Source organism: Coregonus clupeaformis, chromosome 34 (assembly GCF_020615455.1).
Source record: "Coregonus clupeaformis isolate EN_2021a chromosome 34, ASM2061545v1, whole genome shotgun sequence".
NCBI classification, from domain to species: domain Eukaryota; kingdom Metazoa; phylum Chordata; class Actinopteri; order Salmoniformes; family Salmonidae; genus Coregonus; species Coregonus clupeaformis.
Window position 1 is genome coordinate 36,481,144 of NC_059225.1, and position 12,625 is coordinate 36,493,768.

At 42.2% G+C, this 12,625-nt stretch overlaps 1 protein-coding gene across 5 annotated transcripts; it reads left to right on the forward strand.

Annotated features, from left to right (window-relative positions):
- Nucleotides 1-5,917: 5,917 nt before the first annotated feature.
- On the forward strand, nucleotides 5,918-10,954 carry LOC121550069 (enkurin). Of its 5 annotated transcripts, none has more exons than XM_041862187.1 (5): nucleotides 5,918-5,986; nucleotides 8,016-8,161; nucleotides 8,248-8,480; nucleotides 8,670-8,816; nucleotides 10,605-10,954. In XM_041862187.1, the coding sequence occupies exons 2-5, from the start codon at nucleotides 8,056-8,058 to the stop codon at nucleotides 10,776-10,778; spliced, it is 660 nt and encodes a 219-aa protein (XP_041718121.1). In that variant the 5' UTR covers nucleotides 5,918-5,986; nucleotides 8,016-8,055; the 3' UTR covers nucleotides 10,779-10,954. The 5 variants fall into 5 exon arrangements, with proteins under 5 accessions (XP_041718121.1, XP_041718118.1, XP_041718120.1 ...); XM_041862184.1 differs by having other exon boundaries at nucleotides 5,924-6,089; XM_041862186.1 differs by having other exon boundaries at nucleotides 5,927-6,034.
- Nucleotides 10,955-12,625: the final 1,671 nt, after the last annotated feature.

The following is a 12,625-nucleotide window of genomic DNA, read 5'->3' on the forward strand; positions in this document are numbered from 1 at the left end:
ATGATCTGGATATTGAGAAAGAGCTTGTGCTTGTCCGCCATCTCACAGCTTTCAGAGCAAGCTGCTGTGTGTTGTTCAACACTCCCATTGCTATAAACAGTTTCACCCTTTGACAGTAGGATCCTGGAAGCATTTTGAGGTAGTTGTTATGTCAGATCTGTAAGACAGATCAGATCAGATTGATTGTGCAGGGTTAATTACATCAAATAATGACAGGTAATACATTCAGTGAGGTAAATTCCTTGTCAGGAGCTGTTGAAATGTGTAATTTATGTAGCAACAGGATGATAATTAACATCTATCCTGGTCATACAGCAGTTAATGTAGCTAGCTAAGTTAGTTACTTGACCAGAATTAATAGACCCCATAGTTTATCTACATACTTCCATTTCTGTCTTCTAAAATACTATTCTGTTTAAAGAGGCAATCAGCAGTTGAAACAATAACAAAGAGTTATCTCCACCACTGTTTGTTTTACTAAAAAGATAAGGGATGGGGCTGGATTTTTTTTTACCACATTCAAATTCATAGACAGAGCTATGGACTGACCAACAAGCTTATATTTTGGGTTCTGATGGGGTACGACAGTTGAACAGCTCATGAGGCATTTATAAGTTATATTCTTCAAGCAAATTTCGTTGACATACTGTAGCTAGCTAGAGAAAGAGCTGCTGAAAGTAAACCAAAGTCAGCCACATTGGCTTGTTGAACGTTGACACATTGTACGGCAAAGTAAATGGACAAACTTTATTTAGCGATTACCGTACTAACGGTAGCTAACTCAGTTCTGTACATATGTGGGCAACCGCAGCATTCAAACGAGGCTGCAATGAATACTAATGGTACTGTTGCGACTGTGTTGGCATCAAAATCCGGGGTGTGAACTAAGTTTCGATTCAGCGTTGATTGACATGGTAATAGACCAATAGTATTGGACAAGTTGAAAGAAACTGACCCCGCTGACGCTGTATGTTAAAGTGTGACATGTCACGACGTAACGTACGCAGAGGAGGTCTAAGAGAGAGAGGGAGGAAGACTGTGAGCTTAATTCTGTAAAAAATGGCGGGAAAAAGTGAGAAGGTTTGTTAAAGAAGAATGGTAGGAAATGTAAGCAAAGTGAGCTGAAGACAGAAGTAGAAATGGAAGTGAATGAGAGTGAAGTATCGGAGGTGGTAGGTGTGGTGAAGTACTCGGAGCCAGAGGCTTGCACAGAGCGTCAGATAAAGATGAGTCTGTGACACTAGGAGTGACGTTTTTGGAAAAAGGGGACCCCTTGCCTTTTGGCTGATCCATTTGTGGTTTCAAGATCGGTGAAAAAAGCGTTGGGTATAGTGGAATCGGTGAGGGTAACCAGAAGTGGTCTAGTGATAATTGTTTGTGTTTCTGTTGGGCAGAGGGAGAAGGCGCTAAGAGTTAAACAAATGGGGGAAAGAATTGTGAATTGATTAGCTCTCAAGAAAAGGGCACCATTGAAAGGAGTGATTACTGGGGTAGCAGTAAATGTAAAAGTGGACCAACTGAAGGGGAAGATTCCCGGTGTGTGATGCTCGTCGTATGGTGTGACGCAAACAGGATGGCAAGAGTGGGGAAACAGAAGAGTCATTGTCTGTTCTTTTGAGTTTTGAAGTTGAGTCTTTGCCTGACAAAGTGAAGTTAGGATATATATGTTATCCTGTACGAGCTTATGTGCCGAGTATATTACGATGTTACAGGTTTCAAACTTATGGGCATGTGGCAGCAGTATATAATGTATGCTAATCTCCAGTCCCTCGACTTCCTGGCGCTGACGGAAACATGGATTACCACTGAAAACACTGCTACTCCTACTGCTCTCTCCTCGTCTGACCATGTGTTCTCTTAATATCCTTGTCATCTATCGCCCTCCAGGTTCCCTTGGAGAGTTCATCAATGAGCTTGACGCCTTGATAAGTTCCTTTCCTGAGGATGGCTCACCCCTCACAGTTTTGGGGGATTTCAACCTCCCTATGTCCACATTTGACTCATTTCTCTCTGCCTCCTTCTTTCCACTCCTCTCCTCTTTTGACCTCACCCTCTCACCGTCCCCCCCTACTCACAAGGCAGGCAATACGCTTGACCTCATCTTTACTAGATGCTGCTCTTCTACTAATCTCACTGCAACTCCCCTCCATGTCTCCGACCACTACTTTGTTTCCTTTTCTCTCTCGCTCTCCTCCCACACTACTCACTCTGCCCCTACACAGATGGTAATGCGCCGCCGCAACCTTCGCTCTCTCTCTCCCACTACTCTCTCCTCTTCCATCCTATCATCTCTTCCCTCTGCTCAATCCTTCTCCCTCCAATCTCCTGATTCTGCCTCCTCAACCCTCCTCTCCTCCCTTTCTGCATCCTTTGACTCTCTGTGTCCCCTATCCTCCCGGCCGGCTCGGTCCTCCCCTCCAGCTCCGTGGCTTGATGACTCATTGCGAGCTCACAGAACAGAGCTCCGGGCAGCGGAGCGGAAATTGAAGAAAACTAAACTCCCTGCCGACCTGGCATCTTTTCACTCCCTCCTCTCTACATTTTCTTCATCTGTTTCTGCTGCTAAGGCCACTTTCTACCACTCTAAATTCCAAGCATCTGCCTCTAACCCTAGGAAGCTCTTTGCCACATTTTCCTCCCTGCTGAATTTCCCCCCCCCCTCCTCTCTCTCTGTGGATGACTTCGTCAACCACTTTGAAAAGAAGGTTGACAACATTCGATCCTCGTTTGTTAAGTCTAATGACACTGCTGGTCCTACTCACACTGCCCTACCCTATGCTTTGACTTCTTTCTCCCCTCTCTCTCCAGATAAAATCCTGCGACATGTGACTGCAGGCCGCCCAACAACCTGCCCGCTTGACCCCATCCCCTCCTCTCTTCTCCAGACCATCTCCGGTGACCTTCTCCCCTACCTCACCTCGCTGATCAACTCATCCTTGACCGCTGGCCATGTCCCTTCCGTCTTCAAGAGAGCGAGAGTTGCTCCCCTTCTCAAAAAACCAACACTCGATCCCACTGATGTCAACAACTACAGACCAGTATCCCTTCTTTCTTTTCTTTCCAAAACTATTGAGCGTGCCGTCTTTAGCCAACTCTCTTGCTATCTCTCTCAGAATGACCTTCTTGATCCAAACCAGTCAGGTTTCAGGACTGGTCATTCAACTGAGACTGCTCTTCTCTGTGTCACGGAGGCTCTCCGCACTGCTAAAGCTAACTCTCTCTCCTCTGCTCTTGTCCTTCTAGACCTGTCTGCTGCCTTTGATACTGTGAACCATCAGATCCTCCCTCTCCACCCTCTCCGAGCTGGGCATCTCCGGCGCGGCTCACTCCTGGATTGCGTCCCTACCTGACCGGTCGCTCCTACCAAGTGGCGTGGCGAGAAGCTGTCTCCGCACCACGTGCTCTCACCACTGGTGTCCCCCAGGGCTCAGTTCTAGGCCCTCTCCTTTTCTCCCTATACACCAAGTCACTTGGCTCTGTCATATCCTCACATGGCCTCTCCTATCATTGCTACGCTGACGATACACAACTAATCTTCTCCTTTCCCCCTTCTGATAACCAGGTGGCGAATCGCATCTCTGCATGTCTGGCAGACATATCAGTATGGATGACGGATCACCACCTCAAGCTGAACCCTGGCAAGACGGAGCTGCTCTTCCTCCCGGGAAGGACTGCCCGTTCCATGATCTCGCCATCACGGTTGACAACTCCGCTGTGTCCTCCTCCCAGAGTGCGAAGAGCCTAGGCGTGACCCTGGACAACACCCTGTCGTTCTCCGCCAACATCAAGGCGGTGACCCGCTCCTGCAGGTTCATGCTCTACAACATTCGGAGAGTACGACCCTGCCTTACACAGGAAGCGGCACAGGTCCTAATCCAGGCACTTGTCATCTCCCGTCTGGACTACTGCAACTCGCTGTTGGCTGGCCTCCCTGCCTGTGCCATTAAACCCCTACAACTCATCCAGAATGCCGCAGCCCGTCTGGTGTTCAACCTTCCCAAGTTCTCTCACGTCACCCCCTCCTCCGCACACTCCACTGGCTTCCAGTTGAAGCTCGCATCCGCTACAAGACCATGGTGCTTGCCTATGGAGCAGTGAGGGGAACGGCACCTCTGTACCTTCGGGCTCTGATCAGTCCCTACACCCAAACGAGGGCATTGCGTTCATCCACCTCTGGCCTGCTGGCTCCCCTTCCTCTGCGGAAGCATAGTTCCCGCTCAGCCCAGTCAAAACTGTTCGCTGCTCTGGCACCCCAATGGTGGAACAAGCTCCCTCACGACGCCAGGACAGCAGAGTCACTCACCACCTTCCGGAGACATTTGAAACCCCACCTCTTTAAGGAATACCTGGGATAGGATAAAGTAATCCTTCTACCCCCCCAAAAGAAAAATGTGTAAAGTGGTTATCCCACTGGCTATAGGGTGAACGCACCAATTTGTGAGTCGCTCTGGATAAGAGCGTCTGCTAAATGACGTAAATGTGCCCTTGAGCAAGGCACTTAACCCTAATTGCTCCTGTAAGTCGCTCTGGATAAGAGCGTCTGCTAAATGACTAAAATGTAAATGTAAAATATATATAGGAGGGAGGTTCCAAGGTGTGATAAGTGTGCAGAAGGGCATGAGACAAAGGAATGTGTAGCATTGGGGAAAGTAGTGGTATGTGCTAATTGTAGGGGTGGCCATCGGGCTGGGGATCAGACATGTCCCATGCGAGAGAAGCTGGTTGAGGTTTCCAGGGTAAGAGTAGAGAAAAAGTTGTCATATGCTGAGGCAGCGAAGAAAGTAGAGGAAGAGGGGTCAAGGGGGGGAGTGGTGAGAGTAGTATATATTTACCAGTACAGAGGAATAGGCAAGCAAGTGATATATGTTTCAGTAAGATTGGATTTTTTGCATTTATAGCAATGGTTATTAATTGTACTGCAGGGATGGAACACAAGTCGAATAAATTTGAGGTGGTGATGGCAGCTGCAGATAGGTATTTGGGTGTACGAGACTTGACATCAGAAGAGTTACAGGGAGTGTTAAGTGGTGATGTCCCATCATTTCAGGTTGAGGGCATGAGGTAGGAGTGAATATTTATTGTTATTTTATTTTACCTTTATTTATCTAGGTAAGTCAGTTAAGAACAAATTCTTATTTACAATGACGGCCTACACCGGCCAAACCCGGACGACGCTGGGCCAATTGTGCGCCGCCCTATGGGACTCCCAATCACGGCCGGTTGTGATACAGCCTGGAATCGGGGGGGTCTGTAGTGACGCCTCAAGCACTGAAATGCAGTGCCTTAGACCGCTGCGCCACTCAGGAGCCTATTTAAATATATTTAAATAGTGGAGAAGGGTGGGTTAGTTGTTAGTAATAATTTTGAATTCGTGTAGCGTTAGATGGTAGGGTTTTTCTTGATTTTATTTTTCAAGCAAAATATAAGGGAGTTGTACTCCAGTCTAGTAGGTGGCGGTAATGCAACAAATTGGATGCCAACCGCAGTAAAACCTCATTGAAGAAGAAGAAGAAGACGTAACATACGTTATTATTCAGTCATTCTGTACCGTACAGCCTCTTTCCACCAGGTGTAGCGCTTCTCTCGCAGATTAAAAACATGAAATGATCAATAGTGAGTTCATCAATAGTTAATTCAATCAATTGTTAACTGCGAGCCATCATGACTCTCAAAAACCCTGACACCCACAGTTTAATTATATAGATAAATTTAGCGCCACCCTGCAAACCCTATCCCTATTCAAATTCGACACAAACCTTCAAATGGGTATGTAATGAGACATTATATAAAATATTTATAGTGTTTTATTTACATTTTAGAGGTGATAAATTTGACAAATCGGGTGAAAAAAGCCAGTTCCCCACAATACACATCTACCCCTTTCACTATGACGCAGTAGCTTTCGCTTCCCCACCCGCCATTTTTAAAAAGACCCGGCGGAGCTCCCATTGCTTTCTTCGATCATGCAGAGACGGGCAGCATGAAGGTCTCGTCATTACTTTGCTGGAAAGGGGAGAAATTGTGTTTTACAATGGTATTCAGATTACAGTTGACCTGGAAGTATTTCGTTTTTGGGGCGCTAAAATAAGGTAAAATGTATGGAACAGCGCGATGTACAAAAGTGCGTTTGCTACCGTTACAAGTAAGAGAAGGCAAAACAAAGCAGACAAGCTGCAGATTGCACTATGATTAGTCAGGCCACTTGTTTCTATTGTCGATGCACCATCCTATTTCACTTAAATGGCGATACAATGTAGTAATCAATCAGTAACAATGACTAATAATGAAGGGAAGTAACAAAGACATTGCTCTGTGGAAGTGATACTGTCTTCTATTCGCCATTTATACCACGGGTGGGTCTAATCCTGAATGCTGATTGGTTAAAACCGCATTCCAGCGGGTGTCTATTCCACAAATTACCACCAGCTAAATCTATGACGTTAAAATGCCTATTTACACTGTCTCATCAACCCAGTCAGACACTTTATAAACTTGATCTCCACTATCAAAAGCATCTAGACATTATCTCACATTTCTTTTAGACTAACAGTTAGTTTTCAACAGCGGAGATTTGTATAAACTTTGCCGTCTATCTCTCCGACATTTTTAACATCGTTTCAATATTCAAATACGATCTCCTGCTGTCGGGACGATACAGAAAGGCAGGCAGCGTTTCTCAGCCGGTCGAAATGATGAATCAGCTGGCATCATTTTTATATACAAAAAAAGGTAAATTCAAAAAAGGTAAAATGAAACGCAGCTAATTTGCAGTCTTTCCAGCTTCAATTTGAAGTGATTGTGTTACTGTAGCTGTGTTGTTGGCTAGCTCCTCTGAACGACAGTGTGCTGACAAGTGAGCACATTCTCTGCCAGGCGAAATCGCGCCTCATTAGTTCATTGTTATTTATGTATCCAAGTAATTGTCACTAGAAAACAGCTTAAGCAAATGTAAATGAAGCTATTTTGCTGTTATTCTGGCGGAACTTTTTGACTAAGTTAGCCGTAGTTGGCTAGCTAGCAAACAAGGGATAAGAACGTTGTCAGCCAACGGAACATTTAGAACGAACGACTGGGTCGCGTCCATAGATACAGAACAAAAATACTGAATGACTGGGTCGCGTCCATAGATGCAGAACAAAAAGAACGCGCGACTGGCTCGTGTCTAGCAACCCTAGATTTGTGTTGGGACTATACATTGTGGAAGGATGAAATAGTACGAATAAATTAATCAAAATAACGTTTTTAATTAAAATATGTCAATCATTATTTGAATATGTTGGTAACCCATTGTATAAAAGTGATAATGCCCTCGAAGCCGGTGTTCGTTGGACATATTGGCACGATTTGTCAGCCCTCGATTTCGTCTCGGGCCTGACAACACCCGTGCCAATATATCGAACAACAAACACCGGCTTCTCAGGCATTATCACTTAATTCAGGGGCGTTACAATGTAGCAGCATTGGACTTATTTTAGATTGTAGCACGCTGATGTTACAATCATTCCCCGACAGTTGCCCAGCAACTGTTGCCCAGGGAACTTGTCAAACAAAACATTCCAGCAGCCTTCCCTACTTATCAGAAATTCGAATGTAGAGCCAGCTAGAGGTGACTAGCTAGCTGTTATTTGCATTTTATTTTTTCCGGTGCATATTTTGCAGCAATATGTATCCAACAGAAAGTATTTACAACCTTATTCCAAGGGAGGAGGTTAAAATGGAGAAACCACCAAGGTATGGCTGACTGTGAACTACCTATAGCTACGTAACTGTATGTAGGCTACATTGTAGCTAGCTAAACTTATTTGCACTGCACACAGCCGATGGCATTTTTACTGTACCCAGCTAGCCACATGTATTTATTTAGCCTATGTTTCTGTGTATTAGGAATGTGTGGGGATACTTTGTTGCCACAACCTGCACAGTGAATAAGACTGCACCACTGTGCACAGGGCTTCTGACTCATGACATGTCCTGTAATGATATATCAATCTTCTCTTTTCTCTTTTATTGTCAAGGTATAAATCAAAGTTTAGGGCACAAGTTAAGCATGAGAAAATGCTGAATAAGGCTACCAACAAGACTATGGGACCAGCAAAAGTAGACGTGCCCTCTCCAGAGAAATATCTGCTAAAGCACTCCAAGGAACCCAAACTTCCTGAAAGTAAGCAATAGGATGAGAATACATCTCAATATCACTTTGTTTGGAGGTCATTTCCTAACTCTGTGTTTATATTGTTAAACCCTTAGAGCAACCATTTTCATATTTGGATGATGAGACTCTCAAAAAACCACAAATACCTGCCAAAGCGGACAACCCACTTATGGGCATTCACACCAAAAAGGACTTTGTAAAGACAAATGCCTTTGAGAACATCATGGCAGTGCCAAAAAAGCCACAGCCTATCTACACCGACACTAAAACTGGAGACAAACAGCTCCTGGAAAATTCAGGACTAGTCCCAAAGTACATCAAGAAAAAGGTGAATTTATCACTACATATGAAAATACTGCTTTTGCTTTGTCCGTCAAGCAGGTAGTGAATTTTTCCAAGATTTTGATTGCTATTCTAAGTAAGATGCTTATATGCTTCTTGCACAAAGACTGGACTCTCAATCTATGTGAACTGAACTGAAGAGCCCAACATAACTATTTGCCCATCCCCTCCCTAGGACTTTGGAAAGACCCCTGAGTACCTGCAGCAGCGCACTGAGGAGGTGAGGAGGGCTCAGGATGAGTATGACTGCTTTGTCAAGGAGCGCATGAGACAGGGCGCCATGAAACAGCTCTCTGAGGATGAGCGAAACAACATCCTACAGGTAAACCACTTAGGTCCTTAGAACCAAGCCAATATAATCTGACCTAGAATATATCATAAAGATGCATTACATTCATGTATGTGTTTTAGTTGATTAGTAATTTAGATAAGGTTAAATATTTGAACAATGTATCAAATGATGAATACGCTTACAAATTCTGATAAGCACCAGCATACATTCAAATTTAATGAAGGATGTGAGGGGTAAGATTTGTGTTGGTTAATTTTTTGGAACTCGCAAGGACAATCCCATTACTTTTTTAAAACTATTTTATTTATGATTTTTAAAAAAAATTACAAAACATCCACATACAAACGATAACATACAGACGCACACAAACATCCACGTCACCCCTGCCCAGACCCACCTGCTCATACCACCATCTCCAGCGCTGCATCACTCTCCGCCACATGGCCTCAAACTGCACCATTTTGTTTCTCTCCATCGCCCACTCACTTAACATTTGGATAATAAAGCATTTGACCTTTTCCATTGTGTTTAACAACAATGGAGGATTGGTTGATTTCCAGTTAAGTATACAGGTATCTCACTGCACCCTCATATGCCATGTCTTGAAATATTGAGACAGACGGATTAAAAGTAAATGTACATTGTAGTACTTCTGACAGCCAACATTCTAACTCCACCCATAACTTTTGGACTTCATAGCATTCCCAGAAGGCATGGATTATTGAGTCATTGTTCGTTTTATACTTAAGACATGACTCTGCCGTTGTGCTGTAGAATTTGTGAATTTTGTCTCGTGTAATAAATGATATACATTAGTTTATACTGGATTAAGCGTACATTTTCGTTAGTTATGTTCCAACATTCCCTCCATCATGTGCTAATATCAGTTATTTTTAAGTCTTAGTTCCAGTAGTTTATATTTTTTTCTAAGAGATTGTCAATTGGATAGGCTCTCTGCAAGGTTTTTCTATATCTTACCTAGCATATGAAATCCTTTTCTGACTCAAATAGGGTTCCCTCAAGATTGCTCTGATGTCCAAAAGATTTCAAATCGAAATTTCTTGGTATGAAACTTACGTTGCATGTGTTTGAAAATATCTACGTTGGTCAGTCCAAAATTGTTTTTTAATTCTGTCATGGAAATAAATGTATTTCCTATTACCAAGTCATTTATGCCTTTAGTTTTCCATGTGGACCAATTTATCAGTGAATTCTGAAAAGATATTGAAGTATTGTTCCATAGGCTTGTATTTTTAGGGAATGATATTGGTTATTGTAGAATACGTTTCATTTTCTTCCATATTGTTATAGTGTTCTTAACTATGAAGTTGTTAATGTTCTTAGCTTTATGCTTAGAAAATAGACGTAAAAAGATTCTGGGGATGAGCATGCACATCTTTAATATGTACCCATTGTTCCTCTTTAGTGCATTTAACTACATGTATATGTCGCAAGTAAATGCCCTGGGTGGCGAGTTGATACAATTCCAAGTCTAGCAGGTTAAAACCACCCTCTGACTTAGGAAGATGTAAAACATACCTTTTTATTCTATGAGTTTTCTTATATAATTGTATCAATGAACATTACTTGGTCATCTATTTTATTCCTTTTACTGTTTCCTCCCTATTAATGAGATGTATACTTGGTCTCTTATGACCAAGTATACTTTTTTAAGCTGTCTTTGGTGGGGTAATTAGTATTACCGAGAATAAATATTACGCTGACATGCACGGGCTCATTGATAATTCATTGTTCCTGAGCAAGAATGGAAATCTCATCTCCCTTGCCTGTGTGATTGACGGGTCATCCTCTGTCCAGGGCTTGAAGATGAACTGGGGGGAGCTGCACCATCAGTACCAGGGACTCTCTGTTGTCACGGACACCACCCCCAAGAAGTACCGCAAGGAGCGTCTGGAGCTGGAGATGAAGCAGCTGGAGAGGGACATTGATCGCATCGAGAGATACAAGACTATCTACATCGCCAACAACTAACACATGACACCTATTTTCTTTAGTGGCAAATGCATTGTAAACAGATATTCAGTGAAGAAAAAAACTGCCCTAACTGCTAGATATGAAATTGTCTGGCAAATATTCATATCCCTCTCTCTATCCCTGTCTATGATTTCACTTTGTTTTGGAAAACTAAATAAACTCCCTGCACTATATTATAAGATATTTAGATGTAATTGAATCTCAAACACAACACATCAGTATTTTATGTTCTGTTTTTGTTTATTTGTTCATTCAATATGGTATAAGCGTTTTTTGAAGGTGCCTATAAACTGTTTATAAATGTTACTACATACTATGTTCATGATGTAATCCTTGAAGTTCATTATACAAGAGCCGAAATGAGCAAATGCATATCAAATTAGTCACATTTCCTTTGTAGCAACTGTGCCTACAGGAAATCACATGCAGCTGATTATGCACCCCTGTGGATGTCTGATTGTGCCACTCAGTGGTCTATTCAGAAGGACTGTAATACAACAACCACCTGTTTTTAGTCACACTAATGACTTCAACATGACCAGACAGCATGCTTGTCTTGTTGGCTAGTTTAGAGTTTCAGCCTAAAATTCCACCAGGAATCTTTACTTAAAAAGTGAAAAGGGTAAGGGACAGAATAAAAAAGAAAAGTTCTCATTAAACAGGATTAACTTCAGAACTAAGCATTTTTGGTAAATACAGTGAGCTCCAAAAGTATTGGGTCAGTGACCGTTCTTTGGGGTTTTGGGTCTGTACTCCAGCACTTTGAAATGATACAATGACTATGGGGTTAAAGTGCAGACTGTCAGCTTTAATATGAGGGTATTTTAAGCCATATCATGTGAACCATTTAGAAATTACAGCACTTTTTGTACATAGTCCCCCCCATTTTTGAATAATGATGAATGATAAAGTTACAGAGGCATAAATATCATACCCCCGAAAAATGCTAACCTCCCCTGTTATTGTAATAGGTGTGTGCCCTCTGTAACTTTCTCACTCATCATTATTCACGATTCATTCAGTATAATCTGTAATATGGTAGCATCCACATTAATGTAGAAGTGTTTAGAACATTCTATTCTTATTTACAATAAAAGTGACTCCGAAATGACAATACATTCTTTACCATTCATTTCTATTGGGCACAATATAATCTGAAAAAAACAAAACAAACAGCAAATTCATCCAACACATTTGTAGAGTCACAACCTTGATGTAGTCATTGCGTGCTAGGAATATGGGACCAAATACTTAACCTTTTGCTACTTTAATACACATAAGTGAATTTGTCCCAATACTTTTGATCCCCGAAAATGGGGGGACTATGTACAAAAAGTACTGTAATTTCTAAACGGTTCACACGATATCGATAAAAATACCCTCAAATTGTATCACTTCAAATCCAAAGTGATGCAGTAGAGCCAAAACAACACAAAATGTGTCACTGTCCCAATACCAGTTTGAAACATTATTGTGTAGTGGACTATTGCAATATACCAATATTTATCCTTTCTATGATTTGCTTGCTTGAATCGAACTTGTTGCAACTGATTTCAGTTCATCAAGCACTGTCTTCTGATGGACTTTTTAAGTTGATACTTACAGATATAGGCTATGGGAATATTGCATGAATAAATTGATCATAACTTTGAAAGTGTTTCTTATCTTTGTTTCTCATCTCTTAGATTAAAGATGATTGGCCCGGATACAGTTTAGAGCTCTTCACTTAACTATGACCATGAAGATATAGAGTGTCTACATTCCACATTTATTTAACTAGGCAGGTCAGTTAAGAACAAATTCTTATTTAAAATGACGCCCTACCCCGGCCAAACCCGAACGAC

Excerpts from the sequence above, each read along its gene's own strand:
- LOC121550069 (XM_041862183.2), top strand. The coding sequence starts at position 7,664 with ATGTATCCAACAGAAAGTATTTACAACCTTATTCCAAGGGAGGAGGTT. Across the intron at positions 8,162-8,247 it reads GGAACCCAAACTTCCTGAAA|AGCAACCATTTTCATATTTG; the intron begins GTAAGCAATAGG and ends TTAAACCCTTAG. Across the intron at positions 8,817-10,604 it reads AGCGAAACAACATCCTACAG|GGCTTGAAGATGAACTGGGG; the intron begins GTAAACCACTTA and ends TCCTCTGTCCAG.